The sequence below is a fragment of the Sabethes cyaneus genome, chromosome 1 (assembly GCF_943734655.1).
Source record: "Sabethes cyaneus chromosome 1, idSabCyanKW18_F2, whole genome shotgun sequence".
Taxonomy (NCBI): Eukaryota; Metazoa; Arthropoda; class Insecta; order Diptera; family Culicidae; genus Sabethes; species Sabethes cyaneus.
In genome coordinates this window covers 23,678,654-23,704,160 of record NC_071353.1, presented here as the reverse complement: position 1 = coordinate 23,704,160, position 25,507 = coordinate 23,678,654, and the positions used below count along the sequence as shown (strand labels likewise).

The window sequence follows — 25,507 nt, the reverse complement described above, 5'->3', positions numbered from 1 at the left end:
GACGGTTGGGCCGCTAACTTTGTAGCGGTCGACTTATGCGGCAAAATCGTGTCGCATGTGACTTATAATACCAAAAGTAGACCAGTCGATCACAACGGTATAAAAGTGTTTATTTTCGTATTATTATAAGTTATATTTTTCTCAAAATTGGTACCTAGCCAAAATCAGAGTTGAAGTTATTCTGAACCCTCAAAAAGACTGTCTTGCAGGTCACTGCGGGTAACGACTTTTGAGTTTCAATAAAGAGTAATCAAAATTTTACAATCTTGTGCGCAAATAGGATACATCTCAAAGGATCCTCACAACAGTTACAGACATTACAGAGTTGCCAAGTACTTTCCGTATTCTTCTTTGAGGGTTCAAAATCATCTAGAGTAATGTGTCATATTTGCATAAAACAGAAAAATAGTATTAAAATATACGGTTATAATATAGCTAGAAAACAAACTCCTTCGAGGATAAAAAAAACCCTTATTGGTTACGACACAAAAGTAAAAGTTGATTAACTTTCGAACGAAACTCTTCCTAAGAAATATACATAATTATGACGTATTCCAATGGCTCAGTGCGATGCAAGCAAAGTGTTAAGAAACATTATTCCACGACCATCTGATACCGGTTGACTTCTTCGCACATGCTATTGAATTCTTCAACGAACTTTTTGAACTCCTTTGACTGAAAGAAAAAAATACTTAACTCATTGTCTTACCAAAACATATTAAATATGTACTTGTTCGACGGTTTTCTTCTTTCTTTTCGTCACAACGCGCCTTTTTTTATTTTGCTGCTTTCGTACGTGCTCATTCGCGTGCTCGTCATCTGATGACACCGCTTCTGTTCGGGCCCCGTCATCGTTATTCTTGTCACCTTCGTCGACATCGTCGTCGTCATCCTCATCGTCGCTGAGCCCCAAATCCGCCAGATAAATATTGCGTTTTCGCTTGCGGTTGCGTTTTGGTATTCGGCTGTACGTTCGGTTCTAAACGAAATGAATTAGCACACATTGTTTATGGGATGAATTGCAAACAGAGAATCGCTACTTACCACACAACTCAGTGAGGTGGAAACTACTTCCGCTTCGGGTTCATCAAACAAAACCAACGGCGGGTTGTCACTTTTACCGGCTGGCGGTTCCTTGTGCTGTTCAACGTTTTCGGCTGCCGACGATGTGTCCGCAATGGTAGAAACGTTTACGTCGGGGTCAGGCTGTGACGCAGCCTTTTCTTGTGTCCGCTTTCCTGCAGCGACTGGTGTTGACGAAGCAAACACACTCTGAACCGAGCGTAACTTGCTGGGGCTGCCGATGACTTTCGGGATCCGTTGTTGTTGTTGGTTGTTCCGCGATCGCAACTGTTGTCTAGATTGGGCTGGGGTTGGTCGAGCTGGAAGCATTTTGCGAACGCTCTTCAACCGTTCCTTAAGGGTGTCCTTCGTAATTTTAACCGGCGTTGGTTCGACGAAAAAATCGTCGGAATTATCCTCCGTTTCGAATCCGAATAGATCTTTCGTCGGTTGCTGACATCTTTCTTCGTTGCGAATTGTACCGACGATTTCCTGTGCATCCGATAGCGTTTCAGTCGACGTTATGTGTAAGTTTTGTGGACTTGGATCAACAAGCGTTTCGCCGATCTCTATCACACTGGGATGTCCGGTAGTTGAGTGCTGTAAGGCTTGGCGACTAAGTGGAACTTTGTTTAAACTTAATATGCTAAATCGATCTCGACTGTTGACCTTATTTTGCTTGCCACTGCCAGAGAAAGCACTGAGCGAAGCCTTAACTAAGGGGGATTTTACTGGTGAAAAGTTTCTAGGTATATTCAGAATGTTTAGCGTCTTCAGCGGACTTCGGTACGGATTGTTAATATCTCTTTCGGACAGGATAATATCCTTGTTGGGATGCTTTGTAGTTTCCACCGATTTTGCAGGAGTTACATTTTCTACGTTCGAGTCGTTCATCGCTGATTCCAGTTCGTTAATCATTGTAACGAACCGCTCCGAGTGGCGATGAAAGTTTTCGAGCATTTCCTTTTGAGCGTGGGTTTTCGGAAGTGTAGACACCTCTTTGATTGCCTGCATGGAGTGCGTAAGGTTTCGCTGCGACCGTTCGTACCATTGTTTCAACTTCTGATAGGTCTTTTTCATATTCTCCTCATACTCTCGAAACTTAGCGATCAGCCGCTCGTCCTCCGAAAGACCGTCCGGACCTTTGCTGAAGAGAGCGGTTTCGTTGTGAATGTTTTCTTTGTACGTACGCATGGCGGTGATGAGCTTTTCGCTCATTTCACTGGTTACTTTTAGCTGTTCGTAGGATTTTTGTATGCCACGGAATACAAGCTCCGGCGGCGCTTTGGGCGCAATCGGGTGGACCGGAGAAGTTTTCCTTGGCGGTGCTGGCATTGTAAGCGGTTCAAGCTCTTTGAGTTGTGATTGGGCGCGATCATCGTCGTGACGAATCACGATGTCGCTTTCGTACGATGGCAGTAGATCCTTCGATCGTGAAAAATAAAAGGTTTTTGGCAGAATGTTGTCGTTTTGTACCCGCCATGGCGATGAGGCTCCCAGCGGAGAGAAGTTCGCAGTTTTATCCGGAGTTCCGGCTGTGGGTTCCTTTCGCTGGAGGAAAATTCGTTGCACTGGGTTCGGCATTTTTGGTGGCGATAATGGTACTTCTGCTGGAACCTCCACTACTGGAATATTCTCGACATCGAAATCGTTGTCATCGTGACGCTCATCGTCTGCGCGGCTAGAAATTGGCGAGTCGCTTCGACGGGTCGTGTATAGATTTTGTGCAAAAGCTGGTCCGAGAACGATTGGTGCTAACTTCGCCGTTGGCTGAAAATAAAAAAACTAGCGTGAACTATCACAATGTAAAAACCATCGTATTGTCAGACATACCACAATCTCGCCAATCGGTTTCGTTTGATGAATCGGCCCGCCACCAATCTTTCGCACCACTTTTGTAATCTGAGCCATATCAGTACCGAAGACTAAATGATGCGCTTTCTTCGCTGGCGTTACCCTTTTTCGGGTGGTACTATTATTAGTGACTGAACGAATCCTTTTCCTGCGCGTGGCGCCGCGCTTTGCAGCTACTGTTTCACCGTCAATGGGCGGAGTTTGACTGGGAGAATCAAACGCATAGATGTCGTCACCGGTCGGCTCAGGCTGCACAATTTTTTGCTTGCGGTTCGTGACATTAACCACTGGTTTTTCCTTCTCTACCTGTCGACGATATACGGGAATGTGGGAACCGTCGCTTATTGGGTGCTGTTGGACAACCGGCGAAAGAACGGCGTTCCGTGGAACGGAACGGCTTCGTGCAATCTGTGGTTTGGCATTACCTCGGAGGACGGACTTGCTGCGTGTACGAGGTCTCCGAGTAATAGAAGTTGTTAGAGGCATAGGACTGGAATTTAAAGTTGGAATAGATTCGCTCGGAGACTTCTCTTTCGTAGCACTTTCTTGCGCGATTGTACCTACTGCTGCAAGCGGTTTGGCATTACTTCGTACCGTGGATTGACTACGTGTTCGATGCTGTTTGATGTCCAAAGATGCGGGTGGCTGAGCGTTGGAATTCAAAGGTGAGTTGCGTGTGCGAGGCCGGCTACGAGTTTTTGGTGCCGTCTCTTGTCGCGTTTCCGTGTTGCTTGAAATAACGGATTTGCTACGTGTTTGCAACCGCTTGGTCTTGGAAGGTGGTGGTTCGTTGTCATTCTGAGAGCTAAATTCATCTGAGAGATTCGACTTGGACACTGAACACACGTCGCGTGTTCGCGAGCGGCCGCGGTCCTTTGGTGCTGTGCTTTGCTGCGTTTCTGTGTTGCTTGAAGGAGGCGATATGCGACATGTGTGGGATCGCTTGATGCTGGAGTTAGTCGGTTGATTGTTATCCTGCGAGCTGCGAGCTGAAGGGACCCGGCGCGTGCGCGAGCGACCGCGAGCTGTGGGAATGTGTGTTTCTACATTTGCCGTCGTTTGAGCAGAGGTTTTGTTACTTGCTCGAGGTTTAATGCTAGGAACTGTTAATGTATTACGATTTGAGTTAGAAGCTTGGACGAATTCACTCTGAGGATGTTTCTCGTTTGCATAATCCGATATGTTGGCTGGTTGCACCCGCCGCGTACGAGAGCGGCCGCGAATGGTTACTCCTGTGTTGACTGGCATAAATGATTCGGTATAACTTGGTTGCTCATCCTCTACGGGCAGATCATTTATACTTAGAGATTGTAGCCGACATCGTGAGGAAGTTCGTGTGCGTCGCGTGGACAATAATAATTCCTTTCCCCCCAGTGGCGACTTCTCGTTCGGGCTGTAAGGGACTTCTGCGTTGGTAGAACTTTGAATGCTATGAGAAGTCGAATTAAGTTTTTTTCTTTTTGATACATTCGATGAAAACTTATCGGCTTCTGAAATTTCGGGTAACGTATCTTTCAGTGCATCTGCACGAGATTGATCATCTAACGATACATGCTGCAAATCAGATGCTTGGAAAGATGGCATTTTCTCTGCGATTTCCTGCGATACTCTGCATCCTCTCATTTCATGCCCACTTTCCTCACTAGCTACTGTTTCTTTTACAGCAGTGCTTGGGGCCGCGACTTTTGGTCGTCTTCTTACCGAGACAAATGCAAATTGATTCGATTCCTCGGATTTTTCAGTATTTTTTGTTGAAATAGAGGGATTGGATTCAGTATCCAACTCAGGAGAAGACTCTGATTTCTCAGGACTCTTTTGCTGCTCAGGTGGAGTTAACTTCGAAAGTTTCTTCCCTCGACGCTTGCCTTTGGGAATTGTTTGAGTTGTAACATTTTCTTCGTCTTGTGTTTTACCTTTTTGAACGTTTTTCTCATTTTTGCCAGAACGATCATCCTTTATTTCTTTAGATTGCGCAGCAGCCTTACTTCTCGATTTTGCAGCTCTTGGTCTCGCAATGTCATTTGAATCTTCATTCGTTTGTTGTTTGCTTTGTTTCTTACGTGTCCTCCCTTTTTTCGTTTCCTGAACACTGGGTTCATCACGATCGTTATTAGTTTCAGAAGCAATCAATGATGTTGTCCGTGTCTGCTTTCTAGCTTGAGCTTCATTTTGCATTTTTGCCACTCGCGAAGCGGATCTCGTCCTGATTTGTTTACTAGCAAAAGAGTCAGTATTAGGTCTGACTGGTGTTTTGTTTAAATTGGTATCTTCGACATTTACGGATATCTTTTCTTTAGCTGTGCTTGCCGAACGTCCTTTTGTCACTTTCTTAGAACTTTTTTCTGCAACATTCACACTCTTATGAGACCTAGTCTCTGTCTTAAAATCGTCAGAGAAAATATTTGAATTTGGTTGGCGTGTCCTAACTGGTCGTCCGGTACCGCCCGTCTCATTAGAAAAAGTAATCGAGCCTTCAGTTCGTCGCGCAACCCACGACGATTTTGGTCTGTTACGATTGATGCAAGGAGTTTGTTCGATGTTAATCATGCTCATATCGGTTTCGTTTGCGTCCCCATTGGGCGGTCTTGCACTGGGCCGGAAGGACGGTCTCACTGGTCAAGATAAAAAACAAAATAAAAACAGGTCCTAAGTCTATCATTAGGTATTACTTACGAGTTTCTTCCAGGGTCATGTCGATAGCACCGAGCCGTGTCGATGGTCGTAGCATCTCGACTGCTGTCAGCATCAGCACCGATGGATCTTTGTCTATCATCGTATTCTCTGCACTGGATAGCATAATGACGGAATCTTCTTTTCCCATTGATGAAAACCGGCGTCGGTCCAACTCATTCGTATCAATTCTAATTTCCACTTGCGTTGTCTGCCTTTTAGTGACTGTTTTTTTCTTTCGAGGTGGCATTTTGAATTCTGATTTCAAGTAAAATAAATAAACGACGTCATTCACAGAAGCGCCACCAAACGAACCTAACCTCACAATAATTGCGCTTCATTCAAAAAATCCTGCTAGAAACGTCAACACTTACCGCTTGGAAGTAGCCTTACTTGTTTAGCCAATAAAATCAATAAAAAATAACGTATCACTATGAAACTCGAACCGCCAATACAAAATAGAGTTATCGTTACTAATAATAAGTCACTTTTTTAAATATCAACACAGCACAGACACGAATTTTCTGGAGTTTAATCGACGATGACTAAAAATAAACATCATTCGTCAGTTACTTCATTTTTGCTGTTTGCTTTGATGCGAAATTTCGTAATTTTCCAGTAGGTAAGCGAAACTGCTGGAACGGATGGAAGCTTTATACATATATGCTATAGTAGTAAGCTTTCGCTCAAAGCTTGGGCGCGTTGCTGCGCTCCTAGCGGTGACAGGCAAAAACATATCGAGTATACACCGAAAAAAATACGCGCGCTCAATAGGCCTTTCCAGTGATGATTGTTTTGGTATGTACTTGAAAATGAGGTAAAAAAAGACAGTAAACAAAAGAGATGCATTCTTTTGTAACCAAGGCATGAAAATAAATGTTATCATTCGGAAAGTAACTGTCAACTGGAAAACACGTGTTTTACTAACGACCAATTTTTTAAATAGATTTTTCGACTGATTCTAACAAAATAAAACTTTTTTCTGTGATTACTACCAACGTTTAAAGTTCGGAGGTCTACGAAATGGCGAATCCCGGGGATCCAGGAGGAACGCATGCAAGGGCAGTCAAGAAACATGTGATTCACGAGTACAACGAAAATGATGCAGCTCCATTTAGAGTACTGGTTGAGCTAGTCGACTCAGAAAACGGAACGAAATTCATCAATAAGCTATCGCTCGGAAAGATTCTCCAAGACTCCCGAATACCGCCAAGACATCATAAATTTAAAACCGCTCCGACGAAACAAACTCAGCAGTCTTGGTCAGCTCTGGCCAGACAGCCAACAAAATACAGGCGGATAAAGTATTGTTCACACAAAACTACAACGCGTACATCCCAAAGCATTTTATTGCTATATCAGGAGTTGTAGCGGGAGTCCCTGTCGACATGACGACAGAATTATGGAGAATATATAGAGCACAGTTCCCATCCTAGGGGTGACGAGACTTTACAGATATATTGACGACAAGAAGATTCCAACCACACGGATTGGAGTTACTTTTAGAAGTAATAAGTTGCCAGCAGAAGTCAGAATCTTCTGCTGCAACAACTACGTAAAATCTTTTATAAGCAAAGTGACATTCTGAACAAAATGCTTAAGACACAATCATGATACTGCCAACTGCAGACCTCGACAGAGATGCGGAACTTGTGCTCAATTTCACGACGAAGATAGCTATACTGGATGCGATAAAGTGATCAAATGCCTACACTGTAAAACCGAAGGTCAACATCAAACTGGTGACTACCGCTGCCCAGAGAGAACACGGCAAAACAATCTCAAAATCATAATGGCAAAAACAAACCTGACATTGATAGAAGCACGGGAGCAATATCCCATATATACTCAGAACCAGTACAGCTTGCTAGAAAATTACGATGAACACCCGATACTAACAGAGACGTTTGCTGATATAGCAAAAAAGGATACGAAAACAGATGCATTCAGAACCCGTCCACAGAACACGAAACGTGTATCGGAGGACAACAACGTAGGAAACATCTCACAAAAGTCTACAGAAAAAAAGCGTAAAACTGCTCAGGGCCCGCCGAATAACGGAGTTGCTCTTTTCAACAAATGGAAAACAGAGCTGAAGGCAACACAACACAAATCTGAAACAGCAATGAAGTCAAATGATGAATACATGGAATTCATGGAATCACGAGAAATGCTATCAGATGATGACCTCGACACCCTGTCAACCGCGAGCAGCAGCCGAAATCAACAACAAATATGTGGTTCCAAACAGCCCAAGCAGAAGAAGCATGCCAACTCACCACTCTGATGTCACCAGGACAGAGAGAAAACGAACAGCAGGTAAGCCAGTCAGTTGTCACTAACAAAATTAGATTTAACTACCCCAAGCCCTACTAACTTAGCAAAACAGAGAAAGATGACTACTAGAATGCTACATTGTAATATTCAGAGTATCAGGAAAAATAGATACGAATTAAGCAGAGTTTTATTGAAAGAGGATTACAAAGTCGCTCTTTTATCTGAAAGTTGGACGAAAAAAGAGCTAGAGTCTACACACTACAAAATACCGTATTTTAACAATTTCTACGAATCGAGAGATGATGGCTATGGAGGAGTTATGCTCTTAGTGCACAACTCTCTAAGGAGCTCAAGCTTACACCTTAAAAGCACCGCTAACATACAATGTATCGGCAGAGTAATTAAGAGTCTTGAGTTAGCTATAGTCGCTATCTATGTTGCGCCCACAACCCCGCTAGACGAATTTAAAGCTTGTAGGGGAATTGTGTATAACGTGCCCCCCCCCTTCGTTTTTCGCAAAACAAGCGAAATCAAAATGCAAAATCACCCAGAAACCATAGTATTTGATGGAACTAGCCTACTATGCAAGTATGACAGTTGTCACATGCTGTAAAAACAAAACAAAAATAAATTTGTTTTTGAGCAGCTTCCGATGTAACTTTTGGCGTCATTTCCATTAGTTATTTTCTTGTCAAAATCTGTAAATAACCGGTTGTTGCGATTCGATTGCGTAAAATGAACTTCAAAAAGACATCCCTGCCAAAAATAACGGTATGAAACGCTTGGTTTGCTTTAGCATTTAATATTTTTTCAAATAAGTAAAAGCAGGCCAATATGCCCCACTTGCGGTGGTGCAATTTGCCCCCCTTGTAAATGTGGCTATAAACATAGGTAAACAGATCTACGATGAAGCCAATTGCAATTATTTAATTCAATTAGTATTGTAGAGCAGCCGTGTGGGAATAATTTATTACCAATGTCCAAATTCTTAGGTAATTCAACTACACGGTACAAAACGCCACAGCTGCAGTATAATGTGCCCCATGCAGAAAAGAAAAAGTGCACCAGAAGGCCGAAACTAGGTTTATTTTACATAAAATAACGATATTTTGCAAAACAAAGGAAATAGTTTTACTTTCTACAAAATAGAGTTGGTCTGTCACTGGTAGAAATACTCAAATTACCGCATTGGGCATATTATACCGCAGGTGGGGCATTTTACCCCGCGCAGACGAGAAACACAACATTTAGGTGCTTTTATTAAATAATTCCTAGCTATGTTTATTCCACAATACTAAATGAAATAAACAATTGCAATTGGTTGTCAGCTTAAATACCAACATATACACGTAGCTGTAACGTTAATTTGGGGAAGTATAACGGAGATATATCCATTTATTCTTAGGGAGGGCACATTATACACATTTCCCCTATACACGAAGTACTTAGCACAGTCAAACGGTTTAAAAAATTCATCATCGGGGGTGACCTCAATTCTCACCACTTCTCATGGGATAAAAACCGTAATGACGGCCGCGGAACAGCTCTGTATGATATCATCAATGATGAGAATACCATCCTCTTAAATAACACGAATCCAACATATGTGCCAGCAGAACTCCACAAAACGCCCTCAACCATTGACTTGGTCTTGTGTTCACCTTTGCAATTTCAGGATACCAAAATTGAAGTTCTTGATTACGGCATCGGTAGTAGACATTTGGTAGTTGACATAGTCATTCAAGGAGAAGCAGCTGCAAGAGACAAATGGTTTGTGAATCAACAGCAGATTTCGAGACATATCAAAAAATTAAACAATGCAAGTGTCACAAATAATAGCGGATCTACAAAAAGAGGTGAAAAGGATTGTCAAAAATGCGAAACAAAAAACAAGTACGAACCCAAATTCTGGTGGAGCGAAGAAATCGAAGTAGCCTGGGAAAATAAAAACAAAACAAGAGCAAAATTCAACAAAAGCGGAAGCATAGACGATCTGATTAAATTTAAAAAGGCCGAATGCATATTCAACCGCACAAAAAACAAAGCAAAAGAAGAAAAGTTTAAAGAATTCGCTAGAGAGATTGACCCCGAAATGAGCACTAAAGTTCTATGGAATAAGATTCACAGACTAACTGGAAAACGCAAAAACTATAGCATCCCAATAGTTCATCAAGACATCGCTCCAGCTCAAGAGTTTTTGGATCTACATTTCCCTTTTGGGAAAGTTTACCCAGAAGAACGACACGCACCAGCGGGATATGATATACTAACAGCGGAACGGTGGAACAAGATTCTCAACAAGAAAAAGAAAAATACAGCTCCAGGACCAGATGAAATATCGTACAATATGTTACAGGAAATAAACCACGAAGTAGCCGACAACATAAGATCCGATCTCAACAGAATGTAGAGAAATGGGAGACTAGACCAATATCTCAAAAAAAAATCCGAATAATAGGTATTCCAAAACCAGGACGAGATCCGGGAGCCGTTGCCAACTTGAGACCGCTCGCCATGATAAATTGCTCCGGTTTAGCAAATTAGCGACATTATGCCCAACACTGACAAAATTAGAAAAATAATTTCATTGTAGAATTTTTAGCTCCCCGGCATATATTACTTAACACTCACACACAGACCTATTACTTGTATACGTAGCCCAGAGAAACCGATTAATAAAGCAGTATGTTTAAGACACGCGTCCGAGTACCACCTTATTTCTCACTCAAAATAATCTGCACATAACTAATGGTAAATTTCCATATGAAAATCCATATGATTATCATGTGTTACATATAAACACAATCCGCCCAGAAGTACACATAAAAATTATACGCATATGAATAGTATGTGCAAATTTTAATGATACAGTGGACCCCCGTTCGTTTGAATGATTCCTCATGTAAACTAACAGGGTTAGTTTTTAATTTGAACAACTGGCAACCCTAAACATGCTGGAACTTGTGTGAACTGGTCGCCCTACTCTTTGTTATTGTTTTGATGGTTTGATTCAGTTGGAAGTTGGAAGCAGCGAATATTTCATTCTCCGATCGGATTTCTATCATAATCGTTGGGAAAACGCAATGTGAAACAGATTAAACACGCTAGATCAGTACAAACAAATCGCGTTTATGCGCATTGTCTGCAAAGCAAATGATGTCATGTTGAGAATGACATTTGAACCATTTTTAATTTGCACGTCGTGCAAACCAACGGGGTGCAAATTAAAAAGTGTTCAGATTAAAAACGGTCAAACGAACGGGGGTCCACGGTAATTGTTAAAAACACATAAATGAAAACTGTTTGGCACATAAATTTCATTTACTGGGCACATTGCAAAAATCCATGTGTGAGACACATAGAAAGTATACGAAAAGTTTTCTCAGTGACAATTCATACATGAAGTGTATGAATAATCGAATACAGTATTCGCGTAATTGTCACATGAGTGAACTTGAACTGTACGAGTTAAACGAGTGAAGTGATTTAAGGAGACACCGAAAGTGGCTAGCGTTATTGTGTTAGAGCGACAAACACTGTACTGTACATCTCATGTGTTCGTTAAAAACCTAAACGTTTATTTGAATGTTGCATTAGTATTGGTAATATATGCACAGAGTGATATATGTCAAATGGCAGAGATTGTAAACATAAACACAGCTGATCCGCAGTCAACCGCACCGACTACGAACATTCCGAAATATGGTTTATTTTCTTATTCAAGACATTCCGATTTATCTAAGATTTGCAGCAGCAATCCTATTGATGATCCTATGCATTCAATAGGATGGCCAATTAATCCGTTTGCATTGAAGGCGAGTTTTTGATTGCTGGTCAGCTGTTAGTTTGTTTACTTTCTCTAAGCTCATCGGTGCGGCAAAAGCAGAAAGCTCTTTAAAAGCTCATTGATTTGGCGAAACTTTGAGACCGTGGTGCTGTTTTTTCGGAAAGCGCTAGTGAAACGAAATATGTGCGCAACCAAATATCTATTAACTAATTCCAGATTATACGTTTTATGAAAACAGTAATGATCTATATGATCCGTTGAATTTATTTTCCATTAGAAATTATGTTTTGCTGAGCGTTTGTTGATATATAGCGGGTCGATAAATGACAAGTTTTAGGTAATTATGACAGCACTGGAAGCACTGATTACGTCCTCTGCCAATACATATGCATTTTTGAGGCACGAAACAACACATGCATCGAACGGTAGCCATTTATCCAGCCATCATATCCAAATCATTGAGCATTTGGTTTCAGGGTACCAGAAAGCCTGGAAACCAAACGACTAGGCTACACGTTGACAGAGGAGGTAAGGTAGCTCCAGAATTCACTGAGACGCAGCGGGTAATAGTGCAAAACATTAGATCACGAATTTGGTAACCAGCACATATCGAAAAGAAGCTTGAGCAACCAAGGTCTTATTTAGTGAAACATGCAGATGATTAAGTCATAAGCAGGAACGTCCGGGATCTTTAAAGAAACAGTCGTCACCGTTACCATCGATGACCATAAACTCCACGACGTATGGTAATTCGATCGTCCAGTTCGAAACTACTCCTGCGGAGCGCTCGCCAGATGAATTGAATCAAGATAACCCAGCTTCAACAAATCCAGAATGGCAGAATGAACGTCAGTCAAATCGCGAACCACAGAAGCGGTAGACCGGTTCGTTCAAACAGAGGCAACATTTCGAGTGTTATTAATAAATACCCGCAGTTTTTTGTGTTGTCTCCACTGAGACGCACCACGTTTTGTCTTCGTACAGGCGTACAGCAATACGGAATTAACGTTTGAGGTAAAAAGTCGGGTTTCGGTATTTAGAGTGCATAGAGAGAACTCCCAAAATAATCTTGTAAGAAAACAGTGCTACGTTTCAACGTTAGTTCTTATAATTGATTTTAAAAATCACAATACACTATTTACAGGCAATATCTCTTTGGCACTAAGTACTTCTAGTAACACGTAAATTTTTTCTACATAATGTTGATTTTCTCATAAAGATGAGAGCTCTCGTAGCTGAGCTTGCGTTTATGTTTAATCTTACTGCCCCCGGTGGAGCCAGATCGCGGAGCAGTCGTCTCCAGGACACCAACTAATGCGCCGTTCACCGGCGGTAGATGCTGTATTGCACCACCACCGTCGGTAGCCGTAGGTTTTCCATTCCTTTGAGTTGAGCTTTGGCTGCGCTGTCGAAAGATTACGAAGCAAATCCACACTACCAGCGGAATCAACGCGAGACCGAGCGGAATTAGAAACAGAACCATTAGGTCTGCCATGCTGGAACCACTGCCGACCGAAGTGCCGTTCGGGTGAACAACGTTAACGTACGCATCGGCTGTATTTACGCCACCGTAGTTGATTCCAACGCAGACGTAGATGCCAATGTCCCGCTCGGTGACACTGTGCAGTATCAATTTACTTAGGTAGACGTCTTCGGACAGCGGTTTCTCGCCGGACGACGGAACCAGCTCGTAGAAATTTTCCAGATATCGGATTGATTTATCCTGGTTGAAGTTGTGGTCCTCCAGTGGATTGTTTAGGTTGATCTTGCGGAACCATTTGATGGACGGCTGAACTTTACTGTGCACTCGACATTGGAGTACAATGTGGGATTCCAGCAGGGCTGTAGTGTTCGCTGGTAGGTTATCTAGCAGCTCTGGAGCCGGCACTGCTTCGTCTAATAGGGATTCTAGAAAAACAGACTGAATTGAAATTATGGATCTAATGCTGTTGATGTTTTTGGACTTACTGATTACATCTAGCTGAAACGTTCGTATCAGCTGGATGTCGAATTGGGTTTGGTTATCCGTTCGGTATGGATGAATGCTACAACGGTACAGTCCGGAATCCGCTTCGGAGGCATTTTTAATGAAGAGTGTCACCCGACACCGTTTGCCGTCGCAGTCGATTGGCCGCCATGGGATATGCTCTAACTGATCACGGTTGTTGCATGAAGTTCGATTGACTCCCTCGCCGCAAGGCTGAGTTTTCAGGTTTGCAAATCAATTTAAGAGAGTTCGAAAATGTTTTTGTAACTCACCTTAAAGTACCATTGAACTTCGGATGAGTTCATGTGATCGGTGTGGTAATCCTTAATCCCACAGCGTAACCTCGCATCCGAGCCTGCGGGGCTTTGTGTCAGTTTGAGAACTGCTGAAACGAAACCAAATATTCACGAATAATTGAATAACCGTAAATCTGATCCCTCCTCCATTAAATATTGTCTCACTTTCGCTATCGCCGTAAGGAGTAGACGTCCTTGAGCAGCTCACCGTCATTATCGCACGGTACCGGCACTGGAAGAGGGCAGTCGCTGCGGTCAGAATGATGTACCAATTGTGGGCGGATCTCATTATACCGTCAGGCCGGATCACATCGCTCGCCCCGGGGACATAATTTGTTTCCTGTGCGAACAGATTTCGATTAATTGGCAATCAGTTGTGCAAGCCTCTAAGACCTAATTTTAAAAAGTCGCCGCTACAACATATTTGGTTGATTTGAATGAGGCAAATGAATCGGCAGCTCGTACTCTGCATTAGAAGTGAAAATTTACATGAAAGTCCGTAAACAACAAGCGTCGTAATATTTCTCTTCCAAGTTTTGCTTTCCCTAATAATCAACTTATTTTTTCGCCTCAGCAAAGATTCCCTTCATTCATCAATTTGACTGAATGGCTCCCAACGCAACGGTGCGGCGGCGGATACCTCCCCCAATAGAAATTCACACCTCATTTGAACCGTTCCGAGTCGTGATTTTCACTGACTGTGTTGGGGTGGCTTGGGAAGAAACCATTTGTGCCTTCCCCGACGGGTATTATTTTCAATTTTTGGACCGCCAGATTCGGTGATGTATTGACGAGTGCGGTTGGGCCGTTGGGCGATGACGTTCGAGGTCGGGAGATTGCACAGTTGAAGATGAAACGACGCGGGTGTTGAAAAGTATTAATTCTATTTTTGTAGGCCGAAATCGTACAAGGTAAATTGGAGAAGTAATGGAAAAACAGCTTTTCATGAACCCATTAAACATATTAAATGTAACAAATATTGAAAATTGTTCTGAAAAAGAACAAGGTGTTGTTTTCGTAACGACGATTGGCAAGTTTGAACGAGATAAATTCAAATCATAAAATGTGATTGTGCCAGGCTGGGCTGGGTTGGTTAAGAAAAATTACTTTTTATTTCTTTTCTGGAAGGAATTTATATTGATTGATGTTCCGTGCCACAGTTTCCTGATCGATTGCCAGTGGATTGGAATTGTTTCGGTTGATTGAAAAATTGCATTAAATATGATATAAAATGCCTTGCTTGATACTGTTCTGTTCAAGTCACAGGATGTTGAAAATAAATAACATTTCAACTTTTGACTGTCTGGAAAATCACAAAACTCTGGATATCAAAAGGCGAGTAGTTGGAGCTACTACTATCTGAACTCGCTATCTTTAAGAGTTAGATTATCGATTGCATTCCAGTTCAAATCAGTTGTTAAACAAAAGATTAAAACAGTGCAAAATTATAGGAAGTAAGGTTTTCTCGATTGTCCGATTCTATTATTTCAGTTTAATAAACTGATATTATTGATTATGAAAAAATAAAAATTTAGATCTAGCAACTGCCCAGAGAAATATAACTTGAGTTGGAAAATAATCCTTCAGGAGATTTTTTTTTATCGCAAAATAACTTCAAAATTTTTAAATACAGTGGATCTATAACAAAGAGGTTGGGGTCGACAATCGGTTTAGCACACTCTTAGTGTCGCGATTTTCCTTCCATAGTTAGCGAAATAATGATTTTGAACAAACAGAAGAGCGTTTACAACGTCCCACGAATGCAACTAATCTGGTTGTTTTTGGGGGTACGATTAATTCTTGGCTTTTCTCTGCGCCGACCGTTTAATACCGTCGAATCCGTTGGGTTTGGCACCCAGCAGCGGTGAATGTTTACCTTCCGGGTGATTTATTTGTGTGCTTTTCGGATCGCACATAAACCCATAGCATGGCCAGTTAAGTCCATTGGAAACACCTTTTGCTTATCACAGATCGACTTAGTCTTGGCGCGGTGCTACTATGTTTTCTTCAACTAACGGTTGTGCTATCAGTATGAGAACTTACACATACACATATTCAGTTTACTATCTTGTTTTTTTTGCTGGCTACCGCAAGCCGATTAGGACAACCGTTTCGTTTATAGTCCACGCTAGGAGAACGTCTACTGATAGTTAAAAAATCAATAATAATATAACAAGATAAGCGATTGTCGGTGCGTATAGGAGCGCATACCAAAGTTGCAATTTGGTATAAAATGTAAATAATATTGTTTTGATTAACTATTAATGGATGTAGTGTTTGACAACCGGTCGGATGAAACAGTGAGTTTTTAACTTCAACAGAATTAATTCCTAGACTACCAGCCATTCTAGCTAGCCACCAGTCACGCCACAAATTGATTCAAAAATATTTTTATAATTAGTCAGCAATACAGTTCCTAAAGTTAGGTAACCCTGAAGTTAAATTAAGCAACTCTGATCCCATGTCAGGGGTAGGTCTTGATGGTGATTCCTATATAACGTTGGATATCATTCTGCCCACTTAGTGAGCGTCTGCACTTCCTGTTGGGACCGGTTCACGACAGCGTCTGCCAGGATACGTGGCCCTAGTAAGGCAACTTACCTAAATCAAGCTACTATGAAAATTCAAGAAACTTTGCCGAAGATCGTAACTATTTACCTCTTTCTGGTAGCTGGCTGGCTCCAACCCCAATGGCGAAGTTACAGAAAGAAGCGAAACTGAATTTACCCTCCCAAGTAACAATTTGGGTTTTATTACACTCTTATGATTGCATTTAAGACCAAAATTGGTCATGAAAACCGCCACAAGTGTATCATAAAACTCACATTGTTGCTTCGGCTAGGAGCGCCCTTGGAAGACAGTAATGTCCCAGCACTAGATCTCAGAGAAGTTAAACGAGAAATCGGGTTACTGAAGACCAACAAAGCCGCTGGTAAGGACCGCTTACCGGCAGAGCTGTATAAACATAGGGTGACCATAGGGGTCCAACTAAAAATCAGGACATTTTTTGCCCAAACAAGCCGATGAAGATTTACTTACTTACTGTGGCTTGCTGTCCTAAGACAAAGCTTGTTGAACAGAACTCGGTTGTGGGCTACCGCTCTCCAATTCCTCGGACACCGAGAACTCTCCGTCAGTTCTCTCTCCACCTGGTCTAACCAGCTTGATCGTTGCGCTCCTGGTTATCTTCCTAACGGATTTGAGGCAAACACCATCTTTGCAGGGTAGTTGTCCGGCTTTCTTGCAACATGCCCTGCCCATCGTATTCCTCCAGCTTTAGCCACCTTTTGGATACTGGTTTCGCCATAGAGCTGTGCAAGTTCATGGTTCATCCTCCGCCTTCATACTCCGTCCTCCTGTACGCCGCCGAAGATTGTTCTTAGTACTCGTCTTTCGGAAATTCCGAACACTCGCAGGTCCTCCTCGTGCATTGTTCATGTTTTATGCTCGTAGAGAACAATCGGTTTAATTTGCGTCTTGTACAGGGTACACTTAGTACGGGGGCTTAGTCTGCTCGACTGCAATTGCTTAGTAAAGCCCCTGTAAGCACGTTTTCCGCTGATAATACACCTCCGAATCTCACGGCAGGTATCATTGTCCGCGGTTACCAGTATGCCAAGGTAAACAAATTCGTCAACTACTTCAAATTCATCGCCGTTGGTTGATGAAGATTTAGATTCAAGAAATCAACCAACCTTGTGTGCTCCTTGTGTTTAGAGGTACGATTCACACAATGCTACACAAATATGATGATCGTGATGATGTACCACTCCAACCATACATACAGATAACCAAATTCAACACTGTTGTAGGACCAAATGCTTTAATGCTTTCTTGTATAAATGCTATGGTGAGTTTCAGCCAGCTAAACCGAACTACGGTCGAAATGGTACCGAAAACCAGAAGAAAAGTCGCCAAGTATTCTGGCAAGGCTCAGAAAAACATCATATAGGAGAGCAAAAACGAATAAGACCCGGGGTTGCTCGAGCTTTTCTCCATTGTACTCGTCCTGGGCTATTCGTCGGCAATTCGGAGAGCATCTCGACAGTCGCAAGTCGGATGCAATCTGGTCGAGCTACCCAGCACGAAAGGTTCCTGTTATTCTAGTGCCGCTAGTGCATCCTTGCGACCTGCCTGTCTCACTGTAGCCTCCCGATTTTCACCACGTGCGATAGGAATATCTGCAAAGTCGTGCACGCAGATCATGGTTGCCTGCATCAATCTCTACTTTCTGTTTGTACTCCGTCAAAAATAGTCCGTAACACCTTTTGTTCAAGTGCACATCTATCTTCCATAAACAAGGCTCACGAGTCTTGTGGAGTGAAAGGAAAGTCCGAATTCTAGCCAGTCCTTCTAGGACTCCTTTGGTTTGCCACACATTGATTTTTTGCCCGATGCTCTTAGTCTCCGTTTATAGACTAGCATACCCAAGCAGCAATGTGAGTTTTATTGTAGTCTTATGGTGGTATTCAAGACCAGTTTTGGTCTTAAATGCCATAATAAGAGTGTAATAAACCCAAATTGTTACTTGGGATAGATTGCCTCTACCGTCTCGAAGTTTCTAGTAATAATATCAAAGTCGTCTACAGAGACAAGGAGTTGGCTACTTTTGCTGTAGGCTACGGACCACACCTTCAATAACGGTGCTAAACAAACAGTCCAAAGGACAAAGGGCAATTCGAAAGGACTCAGTTGCGTTAGTTGGCCCGGGTAACCGATCTTGTACACTAACTGCCACAGCTCTTCACGTTTAACTGTATCGTATGCTGCTTTGGAATTCATGACAATATAAACCGGGGGCATGTTGTACTGCCGACAACTCGGGAGGAATTGTCTGAGTGTGAAAATTTTATCCATTGTAGAACGAGCTCTCGTAAAGCTCGTCTGGTATTGCCCTACGATATTTCTTGCTATTGTTAAAAAAAGCCGTAACAAAATTTGGGAGCACTTTATAGTCAGTCGGTAGGTTTGAGCGCACAGTTACTAGTACTAGGTAATGATCCAGGGTGTATCCGCATCCCAAAGGGAACGCATATTGATGATATTTGAGAAAAACCGGCCGTCGATGAGAATTTGATAGATTAGGCTCAATAGCCGTTGATCAGGTGATGCTTGTGGATAGTTATGCTCGGGAAAAAAGTGCTTCCGATCACCACCTGGTTATTCATAACCCCGAGGACGATCTTGATGTTCCATGGAGATCAACTGTCGTACGTCTCGTCGTCGAGTATGCTACATAAAGAAAACTGAAAATGTAAAATTGGGCATCGAAATATTTATGAAGGCGACATAACGTTTTTTTCTAGAGAGACTGACAAAGCAGGACTAAAAAACATTTGTACTTCAATTTCTTTAGTAAAGCAGGATTTCATTTTGAAAATTAGGATTCTCCGTTGTAAACCATGACACCAGGACAACGCACATGAAAACAGGACATGTCCAGGTACATCTGTACGTGTGGTCACCCTATATAAACAAGGCCGAGAAACGCTGGCAATGACTCTACGTTGGGATATTGCCAAGATTTGGGAGAAGTAGAAGCTACCGGAGGAATAGACGGAAGAACTGATTAGTCCCATCTACAAATAGGGCGATCGGCTCGACTGCCGCAACTTTCGCGGTATAACGCTGGTGAACGCCACCTACAAGGTACTCTCCCATATCCTAAATATTACGCCGGCTGATACCGATACCCACAGTCGGGAGTACAACGTGGCCACGCATTACATCTTTATTGATTTCAAAGCAACATACGATACAGTCGAATTCCGAGTCCCCACGCATCACCTGTTCATCGATTTTAAAGCCGCTTATGATAGCGTAAACCGACAAGAGCTATGGAAAATTTTGAACGAAAACGGCTTTCCGGGCAAGCTTACTAGACTTGTCATGGCTACGATAGATGGAATCCAGTGCTGTGTGAGAATCTCGGGTGGATTGTAGGACCCTTTCGGATCTGGCGGAGGACTTCGACAAGGAGATGGTCTTTCCTGCCTGCTATTCAACATTGCCCTTGAAGGTGAAGAAAACGAGCGGCGATCGAAATGTGGGGCACGATTTTCAATAAATCCAGTCAATTTATCTGCTTTGCTGATGACGTGGATTCTCTCGGCAGAGCATTAGAGGCGATGGAAGATTAGTACTTCATACTAAAACGCGAAGCAGAGAAGATTGGATTGAAGATAAATACGTCTAAAACGAAGTATATGCTGGCGGGCCTGACCGAGCGCGACATGGCCCGCTTGGGCAGTACCATTGTAATCGACGGGAATGAGTTCGAGGTAGTCGACGAGTTGGTATACCTTGGCTCACTGGCAACAGAGGTGTTTTCTCAGCGGCCTACTACGAACTCCACATACACTTGCAGTCGCACAATCTGAGCCCCCGTACAAAGTGCACACTGTACAAAACGCTAATTAGACCGGTTGTCCTCTACGGGCACGAAACGTGGGCACTGCTAGAAGAGGACCTACGAGCACTCGAAGTTTTCGAATGGCGGGTGCTAAGAATCATCTTTGGCGGAGTGCAAGAGAACGGTGTATGGAGGCGATGAATGAACTACCAGCTGGCGCGTCTCTACGGTGAACCAAGTGTTCAGAAAGTGGTTAAAGCTGGACGGATACATTGGGCAGGACATGTTGCTAGAATGCCGGACAACTATCCTGCAAAAATGGTTTTCGCATCGAATCCGGTAGGAACTGGAGACCAGCTGGCATGGACCGAAATAGATGGATGCCAATTCCTAGGCTTTGCAAATGACTTTGATATCATAGCCAGGAACTTTGCGACGGTGGAGGCAATCTACGCCAGACTGAAAGCGGAGTCTAGAAGTATTAGGCTAGAAATAAATGCGTCGAAGATCAAATACATGAAAGGAAGTGTCTCAAAGGATACAAACGTGTGCAACCCACGGACGCAAACCGCTGACGGCGACGAATTAGGAGCAGTGACGCTGGTGACCGCGGGTAACAATACTAGTAAGATGATAATTGGTTAAATCATCCTCCACTCCAAATGCCCGCACCTTGAACTAAACCTGAACATTAAATACTGTACACACTTGCGCCATCTTTCTTACACACTTTCATTCACTCTTTTTTCAAATTCTGGTCTGGTTATTGAAAACCTTCGCTATTTTCCGGACCTTGCCCTTCAAAAACACCCAGAAGCTCTTGCGAGTTTGCTGGATTTCCCTATTTCAGCACAAAAACAACATCGTTGGCTTCGTATCACTTCATCGTTGGTTTTGCGTAATGGCACGATGCTAGATCCGGCCAAAACAGAGTGTCACTTTCGTAGGACCGGAGGAAGTCGCGTTTGGAGGCATTCTTCTTTATATATTTGGCCGTTGATAGCTGCCGGTTGTTATGTACGGCTTGTTGAATTTGCCATACCCACGGATCGCCTGCCTCACCAAGCACTTCTTGGCAAATTTGTCGACCTTCTATTTCCGGAAGTTCTTCGAAACATCCAGGTGGGATTTGCCGACGAAAAACCCCAGGCCGGGGATCTGTTTTTGGTGTTCGCTTTAATGTACGTCTCGTCGTCTCGTTACGAAGAATTTCGACAACACCAACCCTTCGCGGTACAGCTTGCTGGCGCGGGATTTGGTCACCATATTCTGTTTATCGGTTTGGTTAGGCGCCTTCCTTACCTTGAAGGTTAGGCGCCTTCCTTACCTATGAAGTCCGGCTCGTTTACTTGTCTGCTGGACGAACTAGACGGAAAAATTAACCTTCTTGGCCACGTCCCGAATCGAAAGGTTCGGATTGTGCTTGAAGTAAGCCCTCACTTTACTTTAATTTTTTTGTTGAAGCACTTACTTGGAAGTCATCTCGATAACCACTTGAGAGATTGTGACAAAATTTTCCACATGTAAATATACCCTCTAAATTAGTATTATCCAAAATTTCATCGATTTTTACCCATGCAATAAAAAGTTATACGCAAAAGAAAGTGTTACATTTTTTTCGCGTACATTCTTCACGCCGCCGCGTGAAGCTGACGATGTACAAAACCCTTATTAGACCAGTACTTCTTTATGGACTTGAAGCCGTGTCGCTGCTCACGGACGCATGTCCATGTTCGGGCGGAAGGTACTGTAGCGATTTTTGGTGGAGTACAGACTGAAAGTGAAGAGTGGCGGAGGAGTATGAATCACGAGCTACATGCACTGCTCGGAGAAATTCCCATCGTACATCTGGCAAAAGTCGGCAGGCTACGGTAGGCCGGACATGCCGTAACGATGCCGGACGACAGTACGACGGAAACAGTTCTTTTCAACAACCCAACTGGCACCAGGAACAGGGGGGTTCAAAGTGCAAAATGGCTCGACCAGCTCGAAAGTGATTTGTGACCTCCTGAGGCCCAAGATCAAGTTGAATGGAGACTGCTTGAAACAGCATGAGCCCCCCGGCTCTAGCAGATAATGCACGAATACGAGTTTGCGAACATTCTGACGCGACTGACAAAGCAACTTTGCATCGAAAGTAGAGAGTAGAGAGTAGAGAGTAGAGAGTAGAGAGTAGAGAGTAGAGAGTAGAGAGTAGAGAGTAGAGAGTAGAGAGTAGAGAGTAGAGAGTAGAGAGTAGAGAGTAGAGAGTAGAGAGTAGAGAGTAGAGAGTAGAGAGTAGAGAGTAGAGAGTAGAGAGTAGAGAGTAGAGAGTAGAGAGTAGAGAGTAGAGAGTAGAGAGTAGAGAGTAGAGAGTAGAGAGTAGAGAGTAGAGAGTAGAGAGTAGAGAGTAGAGAGTAGAGAGTAGAGAGTAGAGAGTAGAGAGTAGAGAGTAGAGAGTAGAGAGTAGAGAGTAGAGAGTAGAGAGTAGAGAGTAGAGAGTAGAGAGTAGAGAGTAGAGAGTAGAGAGTAGAGAGTAGAGAGTAGAGAGTAGAGAGTAGAGAGTAGAGAGTAGAGAGTAGAGAGTAGAGAGTAGAGAGTAGAGAGTAGAGAGTAGAGAGTAGAGAGTAGAGAGTAGAGAGTAGAGAGTAGAGAGTAGAGAGTAGAGAGTAGAGAGTAGAGAGTAGAGAGTAGAGAGTAGAGAGTAGAGAGTAGAGAGTAGAGAGTAGAGTAGAAGTAGAGTAGAGTAGAGAAAAGAAATTTAATTTCAGTTTAAAATGATACGTTAGCAAAGCAAAGCCTTGTATATAAATGTCTTTAAGACTTGACTTGACTTGATGTCTTTAAGACTTGAATATGGTAACAAAACAGCTACGCCCTTTCAAGCGTTTTTTTTTATCTAAATTCGAAAAACCTTTTCAAGGACTCCTAATTCTTCGAAATCTTTACCATGTACAAACAAGTCCATTTGGCTTTATTCTCGTATATAATCAATCAACCTTTTCCACTCTCCAATATCAACAACATTAAATGTGGCTTTAGTGCCCATTAAGTAAACCTGCACTCAAAAGTGGGTCTATATATTTTTATTTTTCTTACGAAAATCATTTTCTGCAACTGGGGGAAAACATTGAAGAGTCGGTTGTTTACTTAAAACCGCTGCTGATGTCGCTCTGTTTGTTATGTTTTCATTTCACCGTTCATTCCAATCTCGTGTCGTTTTATGCGGAAAGGGCCAACGAACGGGACACAACACATATTCTACCGATTCCGCATATCGTTGGCCATTCAATGCCTGTGCTTTCATCACCATCCACAGAGCTTGGAGGGGTGGATTTTCACACTCGAGACATTAATATAGTAGATGAAATGTCTTTCAAGCTTATTTAAACTATTGTTCATTTGTTGTCGAAAGTGTTGCGACTGTTTCTTAAAAAATCTACTAATACAATGACGTAAACCGAATTCTTTTTTTAAAAAATTGTCAATCTTTGCGAATGGACGAATGGACATGACAAAATAAATATTGGTGCACATTTCAACAATCGTTTCCGAAAAATGCTAACATCAATCTATTGACCGACACATAATGTAGAGTTAGCAGTCCATCTATGCTGATAATCACCGAGCGTACCACTTTGTAGAACCCAACCACTGGCCTACCTCTAATCCGTTGAAAGCACCATTTGTCACTGGGATTTTGTCACGGTCTCCCGAGATAAATCGATTGCTTTTTCCGCTATCAACACAGCCCATTCGACTGGCCGGGGGATACGTGAAATCAATTTAGTATCTATCTACGACGATGGCGGAAACCTCTCGCTTTCGTATACGAAAAGATGCTTACGGGGCCGTTAGGAAGAAAAACCTTCGTTGTACAATTCGCAGGACATTAGGCCATTATGTATAAAATGAATTGTATTGCCGCTTTATCGTCCCAAACCCGACCGGCCCGCCAGCTGTATTCGGTCGGACCAGGTGAGTGGAAAACCGTTTCCGTTCTCCTGTTTTACGCCGAACGTAGGGGGTTGATGGACAACGAGAAAAACAACAACAAAGCAGCATCAAAGAGGATTTGCCAGTGTATTCAGCGGAAGCTTTTTTCGTTCGGTGTCATAAAAACGTGAGAAAAGCTACATCAGGCTTCTATTCTTTCGAGCGAGAATAACTGAATGCTGAAGATATTTTGCTTTTTCCAGTAGGCCAGAAAAGTAACCGGAAGTCATCGTCTCTGCTTAAAGCATGGTAGAAAAAAGAATTCTTCCATTATAACACTGCAAGCTGAAATACTTCCGGAGGATACACGATCTGTGCGGCTTCATCGTTTATGCGAAGCCATTGTCGGCGAAAATGCCAATAAATGATGGCTGTTTTGGGTTGTATATTGGAGCTGTGAGACTATTTATAGTAACCCTTCGTGGTTGCGGATATACAGCCTACGGAGTCTGGCAACTGAAGTGTACCTGAGAGTGGTGTCCTGAATTCCATTAACCACATTCCAAATGTTCAACTCCGGGAACAATACCCTATCCTTGGACGGTCCCGAGAATAAGCATATTAATCTTCAGGCAGATAGGTTTAAATGAAGTCCTATCTGCCATGATAATAAAAAGATTACCCACGCCAAAGTTTTTCTTCAAAGAGTACTACAATTTTGAACATAATTTAACCAACCTTGACCCACTGTAGCGTGATAAGTGTTGTTCCTGTGACTGCACCGACTTTTGCAGCTGTCCCCTACCGTGTGTTTTCGGTGTTAGCCTGCCGTTGTCGTGACCGTGGTCTTGTTATCTTTCGTACCAGTCCGCCCGGTATCTCGTCGTTTGCGGCCACGTTATCAGCTCGCGTTAGTTCAGCAGCCGGCAGCGACTAAAACGGTGAGGATAGGTGTTAAACACAAAGTACCCCGTCTGCCACCCACCCGATGATGGCTTCCGTGACTGGTTTGTCGCCTTTAGCCTCCTCGTTGCGATCTTGTTTTTCCCTCGGTGCTACACCGGGGATAACAATTGAAGTGTTTTTTTAATGGTTTGCTTTGCGGTATTTGTTTTAAGCTTTTCAACTGCAACTGCAGTGAGGATTAATCGTCTAGTGGTTGATAGGTGGTACAGAACTAATTCCGCTTACCTCACTTATTAACCCAGATTATTAATTTTTACAGTTTCAAATTACCGATTGACTTATTACATGATCACAAGTTCTCATAATAGTCAACACTTATGAACTATCACGCGTATCCATCG

The 25,507-nt window shown here is 42.7% G+C and overlaps 2 protein-coding genes across 2 annotated transcripts; both read right to left on the bottom strand.

Annotated features, from left to right (window-relative positions):
* Window positions 1-117: 117 nt before the first annotated feature.
* LOC128741116 (uncharacterized) lies at window positions 118-6,129 on the bottom strand. The gene is made up of 6 exons (XM_053836697.1): window positions 5,961-6,129; window positions 5,590-5,844; window positions 2,896-5,528; window positions 1,045-2,832; window positions 731-979; window positions 118-675 (listed from the first exon to the last, which is right to left on the bottom strand). Exons 2-6 carry the CDS (start codon window positions 5,834-5,836, stop codon window positions 595-597), a joined length of 4,998 nt encoding a protein of 1,665 aa, XP_053692672.1. The 5' UTR covers window positions 5,837-5,844; window positions 5,961-6,129; the 3' UTR covers window positions 118-594.
* A 6,713-nt stretch (window positions 6,130-12,842) lies between these two features.
* LOC128745480 (fibroblast growth factor receptor-like 1) lies at window positions 12,843-14,222 on the bottom strand. The gene is made up of 4 exons (XM_053842554.1): window positions 14,099-14,222; window positions 13,910-14,019; window positions 13,619-13,850; window positions 12,843-13,558 (listed from the first exon to the last, which is right to left on the bottom strand). Exons 1-4 carry the CDS (start codon window positions 14,220-14,222, stop codon window positions 12,843-12,845), a joined length of 1,182 nt encoding a protein of 393 aa, XP_053698529.1.
* Between the last annotated feature and the right edge of the window lie 11,285 nt (window positions 14,223-25,507).

Excerpts from the sequence above, each read along its gene's own strand:
- LOC128741116 (XM_053836697.1), bottom strand. The coding sequence starts at position 5,836 with ATGCCACCTCGAAAGAAAAAAACAGTCACTAAAAGGCAGACAACGCAA. Across the intron at positions 2,833-2,895 it reads AACCGATTGGCGAGATTGTG|CCAACGGCGAAGTTAGCACC; the intron begins GTATGTCTGACA and ends TTTTATTTTCAG. Across the intron at positions 676-730 it reads AGAAGAAAACCGTCGAACAA|TCAAAGGAGTTCAAAAAGTT; the intron begins GTACATATTTAA and ends TTTTTCTTTCAG.
- LOC128745480 (XM_053842554.1), bottom strand. The coding sequence starts at position 14,222 with ATGAGATCCGCCCACAATTGGTACATCATTCTGACCGCAGCGACTGCC. Across the intron at positions 13,851-13,909 it reads AAGTTCAATGGTACTTTAAG|CCTTGCGGCGAGGGAGTCAA; the intron begins GTGAGTTACAAA and ends CTGAAAACTCAG. Across the intron at positions 13,559-13,618 it reads GTTTCAGCTAGATGTAATCA|AATCCCTATTAGACGAAGCA; the intron begins GTAAGTCCAAAA and ends CTGTTTTTCTAG.